Source organism: Equus przewalskii, chromosome 3 (genome assembly GCF_037783145.1).
Source record: "Equus przewalskii isolate Varuska chromosome 3, EquPr2, whole genome shotgun sequence".
NCBI classification, from domain to species: domain Eukaryota; kingdom Metazoa; phylum Chordata; class Mammalia; order Perissodactyla; family Equidae; genus Equus; species Equus przewalskii.
Window position 1 is genome coordinate 458,287 of NC_091833.1, and position 12,975 is coordinate 471,261.

General features: G+C 41.5%; 1 protein-coding gene across 2 annotated transcripts in view; it reads right to left on the bottom strand.

Annotated features, from left to right (window-relative positions):
• Positions 1 to 12,975, bottom strand: part of NETO2 (neuropilin and tolloid like 2) — a 56,970-nt gene that overhangs the window by 41,635 nt on the left and 2,360 nt on the right. For both annotated transcript variants that reach the window (XM_070613559.1, XM_070613558.1), the window contains exons 2-4: positions 5,067 to 5,123; positions 2,063 to 2,203; positions 1,174 to 1,422 (exon numbers count right to left, since the gene is read on the bottom strand). In XM_070613559.1, coding sequence (XP_070469660.1) covers positions 1,174 to 1,422; positions 2,063 to 2,203; positions 5,067 to 5,123 — 447 coding nt within the window. The remainder of the gene's footprint in view (positions 1 to 1,173; positions 1,423 to 2,062; positions 2,204 to 5,066; positions 5,124 to 12,975) is intronic.

The window sequence follows — 12,975 nt, forward strand, 5'->3', positions numbered from 1 at the left end:
ACACTGGTTTTTTATATATAGGGTGGTAAGATTATGGATATTTTCTTTTCATTTGGATATGTTTTAATTTTTTTCAACTAAATTTCTTGCATGAAAACATAAAAGCAAAACGATTGTACAGTTGCTCCACTAAGTCACTTTTCATCTTGTTAGTTTGTAAGCTCTCTGAAGACAGCAGCAACAACTTGCCTATCTTAGTGTTTCCATCCTGGGGATACGCCCACATTTGCATGCGACAGGCCCTTGCAGTTCTTAAGGTGTTCTCACACCCCACGGGGCAGGGAAGACAGGCAGAGTGTGCTGCACGGAGTCTCCTCCGCCAATGCATGTGCACACCCTAGTCCTCAAGACCTGTGGATGCTACTTCATATAGTGAAAACCAGTGAGCATTACGAGGCGAAAGATGTGATGAAGCCAAGGATTCTGAGAAGAGAAGTGATGTGAGGATGGAGGCAGAGACTGGAGCCATGTGGCCCAGAACCAAGGAATGCTGGGGCAGCCACCAAAAAAGCTGGAAGAGACAAGGAACGGATCCTGCCAGACTTCCAGAGGGAAAGGGGCCTGCTGGAGTTTGCACTTCTGGCCTCCAGAGCTCAGAATAAATTTGCGTTGTTTCCGGCTGTCAGTGGGTGGTAGTTAGTTCTGGCAGTCCCAGGGGATGCACACAGCAGGAGTTCCCATCTCACCAACAGCAACCCCTAGGCACCACACTGTGCTTAACAGCCTCACAGTTATTAGGTGACAGAGAAAGGATTCAAACCCAGATCTCTCGCCTCCAAGTGTAGAGCAGTTTTCTTTCTATTGCTTAATATTTTCTAGAGACTATTCAAATGAGCAGTTAATTCAATCATTCCAATGGAAAAACCTGCCAAACTAATTACTTCAATTACTTTTTAAAATGTATTTCTTTGGATGCTTTTGGCCTTGATATATGCTATGAAACAAAGAAATCTAAGAAAACGTGATACCATCTATGATATGCTTCAAAATTCAAGTGATACAGTTCTATTTCTAATTTTTGTGAAGTGTTCATTTATTCATGGACTGACTTCCCTTTGACTTTGCTAATTTCTTTAAAGCCTTGATTTGGTTAACTCTATTAAATTATCTCTTTTCTAGCCTTACGATTCTAAAACTAGTATGCCCTAACCGCTGAAAAGATGACTTCATTACCTGGAATAAATGAATATTTTGCTCGAAATCCCAGTCCTTCCAGTTCTTCATCAGAACTAAACTTAATCCACATGAATCTCCCTGTTGATCTAATTAACGGGGGGCTCTTCACCCCACAGTAACGATCTATTAGTGGAGAGAAACCAAATGGCCCATCTCGAACTTCCAAGTGATCAAACCGACATTCGAACGATGGTTCTATATAATAACGTTCATCAAAGGTTAACTCTATTCTCTGACGTGGGGCAGCTGGAAAATAAAAGGAAGTAGATCAGGGCAACGGGAACAAGAAAGGTACAAACATCCCGACACAAGTGAGAAAGGAAAACAAACGTGCTGCTGCCCTCAGAGACGAGGGCCACGGGGGCGCTGCGCGCAGTCATGCGAAGCCCACACTTCACATTACTGGTAACACTGCTGTCTGCAGAACTGCAGTAATCTTTCCTCTGGCATATGCTACATAGTAAATTAGTTAAATGTAGGCAAATGATTAAAATTAGAGTTGAGAAGCCAATGCTCAGTACCTGAGATACGATGCACCATGAGGAACAGAAGAAATGAAAGGAGCAACTGACGGAACTATGGACATAAGTGTGCATAAGGCCTAATAAGAAACGCCAGGAAGTTTAAGTTTCTTACCAGAAGTTTCTCATATACACTGATGCATCTAGTTGAATTATGTTTTAGGAGATTCAAAATTCCTATAAAATTTCAACTATTATTTTGTTAACGTGTCCAGTCTTTAGAAATATTTATAATTACTAGAGTTTGATTGAAATGCATGTTTAAATTTTGTTCAAACTGGTTTAAACAGGGCATTTTAGCAATGTATTTAGTTTTACAAGAAAGTAAAAATTCATTCAACAAAAGACAGAAATTGGTCAAATACCTTCCAAAACGTAGATACATTCCTTGTTGGGTGGGTATGAGTCAGGATAATTTGGTGAAGCGAAATGACCTCCATTGCTGGTTCGAACCCAAGTGCCGCACTGGGTTGCAGGAATGTGCTTCATTCCAATATTTTGTCCATCTTAGGGAAAAATAGCATTTAAAATATTAGTTACAGCAAAGACAACACCGTTCTTCTCTTCCCCCACAACTTCCTCAAACAACTGCCCACTCTACATTACACACATACATAATTTTCTAAGAACCACTGTTAAATTTAGCATAACAAATTGAATCCAGCAGAAGTGAAAGAAAGGTGAGACTGTATGGTGTGCTTGCTGGAAAAGTGGCTGCTGGAGACAAGTGTGCCATGTAAGAGAGCAGGGAAACAAAATGCTTAGACTTAACTAGGGCAAAACCATGTGGAAGAATCTGATAAATCAGTAAAACTCTAGAAAATTCAGTCTGACATAAAAATAAAAGGATCCCAGGAGTTTACCTCAGATAGTACCTCAATATTTAGTTTAACACAAAAGTCAAATAAGATTCAGAGGTTACAAGGGGATTTAAAGATTCTAAGTTGAATGCACGTATTTCTCTCTGCTTCCTCCTCAAACTCCACTTAAACAATAGTACAGTTTTTTTTTTTAAGGGCATAAATCTGGAAGTACAAAGAGGCAGATACAATAGTAACAACTGGCAGTACTAGCTATCTCTGGAGGTGGGGAGAGCGGTGGAGTGGGGCTTTCTTAAAAACAGGAGGCTTGGTTAAAAGTCTATTTAGTATCAATTTGATTTCTGATACCCACCCCTACTCCACAAATCCAGGTATTCTCTGTTCTATCGCCACACCAAAAAACGAGACTATTTCTTTGGAGAAGGTCAAACAGGGCTCCAGGACTAGGCGACACCAGGCCCAGCTGAGGGTGAAGACAGGGAGACTGGGTGAATGTTAACATACTGAATGATGCGCCCAGTCTCTCCTGCACGCACCTCCTCAGGAGGCCTCTTGCTCAGATGTGGAGCCTCTAAACAGACAATGCAAAGATTCTTCCCTGGGGAATCCAACCAGCCCAAAGAAGACGGCCCCAGGATGCAGACTCGGGCTCTCCAAGGGCAGCCACTCAACAGCGTGGCTACAGGAAACAGGCCCTGTCTATACCTGCAGACAGCTAATGATCAGACTTTAGTGCTCCTCGCACAAATATGAGTATTCAAGCATCACCAGAAATTTGAGAAAGCCTCTAGTATGAGAAACAGATTAAAAAGCAAACAAAAAAGCAACTCTGAGGAGATGAAGATTATGTAGAAAAAACAGTAAAAAAAAAAAAAACCCAATAACAACAACACTACATAAAACTATCATTTAATCTCCTCAGACAAAGAGAGAGTAGTATATCCATAGAACACGAACGAGGATACTCTGAAGAGAGGATATTGAGGAAACAAAAGAAAGCTTCTAAGAACAGGAGAAATGCAAAAATCAGTAGACAGCTTAGAGCAGAGGTCCACAAACTGTGGCCCTGGGCCAAACCTGGCCTGCTGCCTGCTACTGTGAACACGCTTCTCCTGGAACAGACCACGTCCACTCAATGCACACTGTCTGCTGCCGTCACCACAGCAGAGCTGAGCACTTGCTCCAGACCCTGGAAGGCCTGCAAAGCCTTAAATATTTACTAGCTGGCCCTTTACAGAAAAAGTTTTCCAATTCCTGGTTTAGAGGATAAAATTGAGGAAGTCTCAATAGAGACTATTGAGAAGAAAACAGAGCAAAAAGAGAGGTGGAAGGTGCTGGCGCAGTGGCGCAGTGGTTAAGTCCGCACACTCCCCTTTGGTGGCCCGGGGCTCACTGGTTCAGACCCCGGCTGTGGACCTACACGCGGCTTATCAAGCCATGCCGTGGCAGGCGCCCCACATAAAATAGAGGATGATGGGCACAGGTGTTAGCTCCGGGTTAATATTCCTCAAAAAAAAAAAAAAAAAGAGCAATGGAAAATAGAAAAGATAAAAGAAAACAAAACACCAATAATAGGAGTTCCTGAAAGACAGAACAGAGAAAACAGAGAAAAGAGAATTTAAAAAATTAAACAAGAAAAAAAAGGAAATGAAAACTTCCTAAACTGAAAGACAAAATTTTCATATTGAAAAAGCCCACTGAGTGACTTCATGTAAACCCTAAATACAGACGTAACCAGAATTACGGTCTAACTGCTGAAAAGGGGGGTACAGATGGAAAGTAAAAAACACTTCTATCAGTTGGGGGTAAAGAGGAGGGACACGAAGGAGCTCAATTCTCATCTTCCATGCTGGGAAATCATTATCTACTACCTAAAACTGAAAGAATAAAGCAGGAACAGCCTAGTATGCTGTTTATAAATATGCAGGGAAATAGCCAAAGAATCAGCTAAAAGAGCGGCTATGTCCGTGGAGCAGGAAGCAGGGGAGGGTGGGACGGGGGACTGAGTTTCCTAATTAACTTCTTCAGAATGCTTTGACTCTTGTCATGGGTATGTAGAACTTTGATGAAAATAAAAGATAAATCAGGTATTTAGGAAATGTTCTAAACTCTGACATGAAAATCTGGTTCAAACATCACACTAGCTAATTTCCTTCCTAAACAAGGACAATGAGAACAGGTCCAAAGGGCCCTGAACAAGATATTGATGGAAATGTTTCATTTGTCTCCAATGGAAAAACGGCTTTTTATTTTTGCTTAGTGATAGAGCATGAATCTCATTTAACATTTGGACAAAATCCACGGCACGCCAGGAGCTACCAGTGACAGCAATTTTTAAAATTTATCAGGGCAAGACTTTTCGTTGACACTTTACTCTAGTCAACTGCAGCTGAATGCAGTTAAATTGAAGCTGATGGGTTGGCAGAAAGCCTAGGTCATTGAAACACCCCAGAGGGATGACGGAAATAGTATTCGAAAGTTGCAGTCCTTTCAAATAAACCATCCACTGTCCTGAACATGCGGTTAGTTACTGCTGTGAACACCTTACCTTGGGTCTTTTGGGCCACAGCAATCCCTTCCACTACAAGTACTGTTATTAACAACACTGGAAAAACAACAGAAAAGAGAAGTTAAAAAATTGAATCCATAATTCATTTTGCTAAGTTTATAAGGAAAATCAGACGGCAAAAAAAGATTAACTAAAACCACTATTTCTTACTAGCATTCACTCTCAAGATTTTTAAGGGTTAAATGTTCTGTTCTGATTTACTATTTTACACTTAAGACAACTAAGGAAAAAAGCATAATTCATGTTGTACACAGTTCTACAAGCACTAATAGTACATGGCAGTTAAAGCATTTTTCAATTTATGATGGATTTAAAAAAGCATAATTCTGTTTGCAACAAATTTGCTGACCCCAGTTCTTAGATTAACTGTACTCCATATCTCCAAATTTTATATGCATTATGGTGAGCTCCACGACGTCCTACGCCACCTAAAGTCCAATTCGATTATCTGACTCGCGAGGACACTCATGAGCGAGACAGCGCGCAGCCAGGTGGCAGCAGTCTCCTAGAGATCAACAGGAGACACTGCGTACTGTGCAGTGCTGAGCTGGGTCCTGGGGAGCAAAAGCCAGCACACTTAGAAAGGGAAGCTTTTCGTTCCAGGGTGAACATTTCAGAGACCCAATCAACAGACGGAACTGTTTTGTGTGTGTTGAAGATTCCTTTAAACATTTTATTTTTATGAACTGTGCACTGACATCTTTCACTCTCCCTTTCAAAGGAAATCACACCAGCACACTGTCCCAAACTCCTGTGTGACCTGGAGTCATTACTTATTCAGTCAATTAGCAGTCACAGGTATCTGCTGGATAGGAGGCACTGAGGATACACAGATGTGTGAGGAGAAATACAGCAAAATAGTAAGAGCATGGACTTGACAAATCAGATGGATCTAGGGTGGGATCCAAATTTTGCCATGTACCAGCTGTGAGGCCTGTTTAGCTGTTTACGTTTTTGTAAAATGAGGATGTTGTATTAATAGGACCAACCTCATAAGGTTGTTGTGATGATTAAAAGAGAGGATGCACACAGCAATTTTTATGTATTACACATTCTGCTAAATAAATGACAGATATTAGGACAAACTACCATCCTTAAGGAGGAGTCACTCTCTTGTCAAGGACAACCTACAATACAAGGTGAAAAGGAGTTCAACAGGGCTCCACAGAAAGCATAATGGGAGCAGAGAAGGGAACCAATCTGCGGGTGTTAAGAGGAATAGAGCGAGAAGAACTTCAGAAAAAGAAAGTGCATATACTCTAGTTGGACCTTACAGGATTCAGTCCAGGAGAGGGAAAAAGAAATACTTAGACAAAAACAGGGAGGCACGAGCACTTACGGACGGGACGGGTTGCAAACTCTCAGTGATACAGGATGGTCTGAAGTGCCCTACCAGGTTAGAACTCGGAGGATGAGATCTGAGGGTAAAGAGTCTTGAATCCCATGCTAAAGAGTCTGGACTCTTCACTATAATGAGAAGCCACTGTGGGTTTTGAAATTAGAATGTGACATTATCACATTTGTTTTTCAGACCAACAATCCTGATGGTTGTGTGGAGTCGAAACTTTTGAAGAGAAGAGAGGTCGTTTAGGAAGCAAAGGTGATAAGGTCTTGAAGCAGAGCAGTGGCAGCAGAACTGGAAAGGAGAGATGCACAGCCTGATTCAGATGTAGCGTCTAGTGCAACTGGTGACTTAGAAGACGTCAGGAGTGAGAAAGATGGACGCATTGAAGAGGTTGCTAGTTAAGTGACTGGTAGATGGTCATGCCATTGTTCACTCAATAGCATGTACTGAGTATCTACCACCCAAAGTTACCAATGTACAAAGACTATTCTTGCCATTCCATTGTTTACATCTTATAATCTAATCCTTTGACTTCTCCATCTTTGGTTTCCGGTGTCCTTGCTGACTTTCGTCTCCTTTGTCTTCTCTCAACAACTTTAACACCCCTTTTCCTTTCCTTGGTCGATAGTAGTGTTAAAGATCTCACGTTACGTAGGAACAATCCTTCCTTCAAACTCTTCACATCTTTGCACTGGATCAGAGTTAGAGGAATGGAATCTCAAAAGACATATTTTTAAAAACAGAAGATTTAGGATAAAAAAGAAAACCTAGGGTAATATTAGATACCTATCAATTAGCAAATAGCCATTTGTATCAATTTATCTCATTAGAGGACACTATTTTCCAAGGCATACCATTCAGATGATACACAACTGGTCAAAATTTTGTGCTCAGTATCACCTTTCCTTCTGAATCACAGGCACGACAATTTACCAGTTTTCACATTTAATACGCACAGTACGTAAGCAAGTAATGCAAAGCCAGGCAGACAGGGCAAGTAAGAAATCAACAATCTGAAACCAGGAGAATAGTAAAACTATAGCAAAAAGGTGAACTGTGCCAGGAAAATTAAATAATGATCAATAAAACTCTGGCTGCGTAGATATCTGATTTATGAAATCTGCACTGAATATACAACTAAGGTAGAACAATCATATTAAAAATAAAATTACACCACCAAATAAACCTATTATTCTTTTCTACTTTAGAGGGCTGCTCACAATTTTCTTTTTTCCCAAATGTTTAAAAAATTATTCACCACTCAATCAACCAAATGAACTGTGCCACTGAATATAAAAATGACATATAAAGAATAGGGCAAATCTGCACAATAATTAAGGACAGAAATGTGCAGTGATGCAGCTGTTGGCGACACAGTTGCGACTGTTGATCATCCTAACTTCTGTATCGTAGTAAACACAGTTCCTCCAAGCCGTGTGACAGAACCTCTGTAAATCACTTGTTATACTCAGACTGAGATACCGAAACAAACTCCATTACCGCCCAGCCTCGGAGTGGCGCCGTGGAGCTCTGTCCTGTCTAGACCCCATCTCCCTGTGACCAAAAGAACCCATAATCTCTCAAATCCAGAAACACATCAGACTTTGAATTCAAAGACAATGTCCCCAGAGAGGCACTAACTCTGTAAGGCAGAAACCCACGCCCAGTGAACATTCTAATCCACAAGCACACAGTGTGACTGACTACGCAGAGCTGCCCGAGGCTCCGTGCCTGCCCACCATTTCCGCCCTCACCTCTGGGTCTGGAGTCCAGCTGAGGCCTTGTGACAACCCGTGCACAGATCTGACTTCAAAATGAAGGCTTAAACGATAAAGACAGGTGCTATTCAAGGTGTTAAATACAAATCCCCAAGCCTACTCCTTCTACCCGGGATCACCGTCACGTTAGCTCTCCACAGAGTCTTGTGCCCAGGCTTTCTAGCGGAGAGGCCCAACTTCCCACAGCAAAAATCAAGGTCAGATTTATTCTCTTCACTGCTACTTAACAGTGGCAACTCTGGCCAATGCACTAAATGCTGGAAAGGAGACAAAATTATTATTTCTAGATAATGTTATTTAAAACCTAGAAGTCCCAAGAGAATTACTTGGGAAATTATTATACGTATTCAGGGAAGAGAGTAAGACTAAAATAAACAAACAACTACATAAATGTAATACAATGGAGAAGTAACATGCACTGAACAGTAAAACATTGTAAAGGTTAACAGTTCTTCCCAATTAGTCATACATTTAATGATACTTCAGTGAAAATCTTAGTTTTCGGGGGGACTTGAAATGTTACCGCTGTTCCTCTTGACCAAGTAAACACATCCAGCCCCCACTGTGTCCAGGCAGTGAGTCAGTCCTTGAGGACACAGCAATGAGTCAAGCAGCCATGGTCCTTATTCTCAGGGAGCTCACAGAACAGAAAAGGGAAGTAAAGAAAAAGCTCAGAAACACATATATATCCCAAATTTTATTAAGATATATGTGGTATTTGAAACTCTTTTGAAAGGATGGTTTTATTAATAAATGGTTCTGGGATAACTTGTTAATTATTTGGGGGGGGAGTAGATCCTCATTCCCAGCTAAATAGAAAAATAAATACCAGACTGAAAAAAAGCTGAATTATGCATATACTTTTGGGTGGAGAACATGTTCATTTACTAAAGACAGAAACATAAACAAAAACCACAAATAACTGGGAAAAAAAGATTACGCCATCAGAAAAATGTGCCAGGAAACAAAACAACACAAAAATTCAGCCGTAGTAATATGAAAAAAAGAAAAGCAGCAGATTCTAGTGTTGGTCAAGACATAGGAAACTGACACATACTGCCATTCGACTATAAGCTGGCACAGCTCTTTGGAGGTTATTCTGGTAACATGTATCACAGCCTAAAAATCTACAAATCCCACCCAGCAAGTCTACCCTCAGGTTTGGGACCTGCATCACCGGGACAGTGGCTATCAAATGTTAGTGTGCACCATACGCACCTGGAGGTTTATGAAAACAGAGAATTGGGGCGGGGGTACCACCAGAGACTTTGATCCAGTAGGTCTGGGATGGGGCTTGAGAACTTGCATTTTAACAAGTTTCCTAGTGATGCTAAAGCGGCTGGCCCGGGGACCACACTTTGAGGACCACTGCAAAAGGAGGAGGACAGGACACTGAGAGAAGCAGAAAGGGCCTGCCTGCTTCCTCCTTTGGTGATGGGAGGGGCACGCTGGGCCAGACGGATGGGGCAGGGTGGAGGGTGGGCAAACAGGAGCTGACGAGCCAGTTTTGGAAATGTTGCTGAATGCTCCGCTACTTCTTCTCATAACGTCCCTACAAATACTCGTTTCTGAGCATCTGCACTTGCCATGGACCTCCCCTTGCCTCTACGAAATTATTTTCACACTGTCCAAAACCTGCTTTTTCTTTCAAGATTAATGTTATTGGATAGCATCCAGACTTTTCACTTCTGTGACTGTTCCACAGCTGTCTATCTCTGGTTTTGTTTCTTTCACTGATTTTGCACACTCCTATGACGTTAGCATTAGGTTTGGCCCAAGTAATAGGAAAACCTAAACTAACAGTTTAAAGTAGATACAGTGTATTTCTCTGCCAAGTAAGCGGGCGGTAAGCGGTCAGGGGCTAGAGTGAAGGCTCCGTCATCACTAGGGATCTAAGTTTCTGCTACCTTCTAGTTGGGCTGTGTATGACTTTCATTTCCAAGGTCATTGTATGGTCCAACATGAACGCTGGAGTGTCAGCTATTATATCTTCATTACAACTATGCTGCCAGCCTTGGGAGTCAGCAAGAATGAACAAATGGCAGGGCATTCTTCTTTCCTTTAAAAACACTTGCCCAGAATCTACAGTGATCTCAAGATAAAAATTTTAACTAAATAACAAAAACACCACTTCCACAAAGGTGTACACACATCTGACTGGCCAGATTTATTTAGTCACATGGCCACATCTAACCCTAAGGAAAGCTAGTGACCGTATGCTTAGCTAAAACTCAGAGAATTTCTCAAGGGTAAAATGGATGCTGAGACAAATGACAGTTTCTGCCACAGTTCCCTAAAGTCTATTCTGCACTCAGCTGTCAGGGATCCTTTCAGAACAGAAATCAGACCACGTCACAGCTTTTCATAAAATCTTCCAGTCGAGCCCCATCGCATTAGAGTAAACCCATACTCCTCATTCCGACTTCAGGGGGCCAGCGCCCTCTGGCGCCTGACCACCTCTCTGACCCTCCAACTGCCATCTCTGCCACCCAGGCCTCCTTGTCATTACTTCAACACACCCAGCTAATTCTTGCCCTAGGGACTAGCCATTCCTTCTGCCGAGAACCTCTCTGCATGGCTGTCCCTTCCTGTCATTCAGGTCCTGTGAGGCTTCCTCATTTTCTCCTTCATCCTGTTTTTATTATTTAAATAACATTTTAGTTATTACTTACATTACCTGACATTTTCTTGCTTATCATGATCCTCTTCCTGCTAGAAAGAGGGGCCTTGTCTGATTCACTGATGCATCTCTAGTGACTAGAAGATTGCCTGGCCCACAACAGCACTCAATAAAAACTGGAGGAACCCCTGTAGTGGCTAAGCACGATCCTGATTCCCCTTCTTCGAAACCACACACACAGTCCAGAGAGCCCTGCACTGACCACACACAGGCACACATCTTGGTTAACGGCAGCCATGCATACGACCCAGCTTCTTTTTATTGCAGCACAAATCAGGGAAGTTTTTTCCTTTCAGATAGCCAGCCACTACTCTCACTTTTCTTAAGCGGGCTCAGTTTACCTCTGTTAGTAATTAAACACGCCTCTTTCTGGGCCTTCCTGTTTTAAGCATCTAAGTGGTAAACATAAGGTTTGTCCAATCAGTCAGGAGACGCCAGAATGTGACAACCAGCTAACTGGTCTGCCTGCTCCGCGCTATTTTCTAGGGAGAGCAGAACGCAGCTGGATGAGCGTCTACACACTCCTCGAGGGAGCAGCAACCTGTTTTCTATAAACTATGTTCCTAAGAGCAAAAGCCTACCTAAATTTAATCAAACTCAGTTTTACTTATTAGTGAAGAAACCAGATGGGTCTTGGTGGCCTTTGGGATCAGACCACTCTCGCCTCCGCGGGCTCATCACAGTGCCAATCACGCCTAGAAGAAAGAGGAACTGCGGCAGGGCTTGCTCTTTCCTGCAGAATGGGACAATCTCCTTGTCAGCCACATGCTCCCGAGGTGGCGGTGCGGGTTCCAATTACACAGGAGTCTTCCTCAGACATCCACAGCAACTACTACCAAACTGTACCACGGCTAAGTCACATTGTGAAGAGGACGTGCTATCTTCTCACACGCTAGTGCTGTAACTTCCAATATATTATTCTAGGAATACGTAAACCAACACAGTTTAACATCACTTTGACTAGGAAGAAATGAACTTTCATTTTATTTTAGCACACTCTGTAATTTTGTGAGTGTTGTAACAAATATCTTAAAAAGTGTCAGATTTTTGTCACCACTCTGAAGAGGACTGAGAAGGCAAGCCCCTCCCCATCCAGAGCTGCCCTGCTCTTAGCTGTCGTTCTGCTTTGTTTTAGTGCCTCCTGAGGGCGCCTTTGGGGGAGGCACTGGATTAGGTCAGCTCTCAGGATCCCCTTTCCAACTCAAAGGCTTGAATAACCAGGATCTCAAAGTGCCTCAGGGACACTTTTTTTCCAATGTCAATTATTCTGCAGGAGCATAAATTTAAAAATGATAGGAGATTGTGCTGAATAGGTAATAACCAAGAGCAGAAGTTGGAATGTTATTTAAAAATTTTAGATATGAGCTTTCTAGTCTATCTTTTATCTATTTTATTCCAAAAAGGACTGAAAGCGGCTTTGATTTGAACCTGTTTTGTACTATACATGTGTGTGTACTTCAGGACTGCATGTTTTTCCTAAAATGTGAGTATGGTTTCAAAGCGTAAACGGGGTTCTAGTTGAGGATTTACTGTAATAAGACCATTGTTTAATCAGACTTTTCAATTGTCAGCATTAAAACATTTCCTCCCACTCCTGGAGAAAAAGCCAAAAAGTTAATTTTTAACAAGGCTGGGTTAAGAAACTTCAGTAGTAAAGGGACAGCTTTTCAGTATTATACCTTTTCTGTATAGTTTACTTTCTTGGATGAGGCTTAAGAATAAAAGACAGGAATTAATATTTGTCACAGTCTCAGATAAGATTTTTAAAATATACAAGCAAGAGATATTTATGCTTTATTACACCATAAATTTGACCACAGTTTACAGATTTAAATGTAACTGAATATAATAGGATTCTCCTGAAGCCAGTGCACAGAATGAATAAGAACACTAAAAAAAAATAGGTTTATAATCCTAAAGTAATATTTTTGTGTGACTATGATGCTTCCTTAACTTTGACAGAAGGTAAGTCAAATTTTATAAGACCTGGAGTGATCATAAACACTTTTAATTAAAAGTGAATCACTCAGTTTTAACAATACATGAAAGGTTTAAACAGCCTTTTGTTCTCCACCGCTGGAAGTA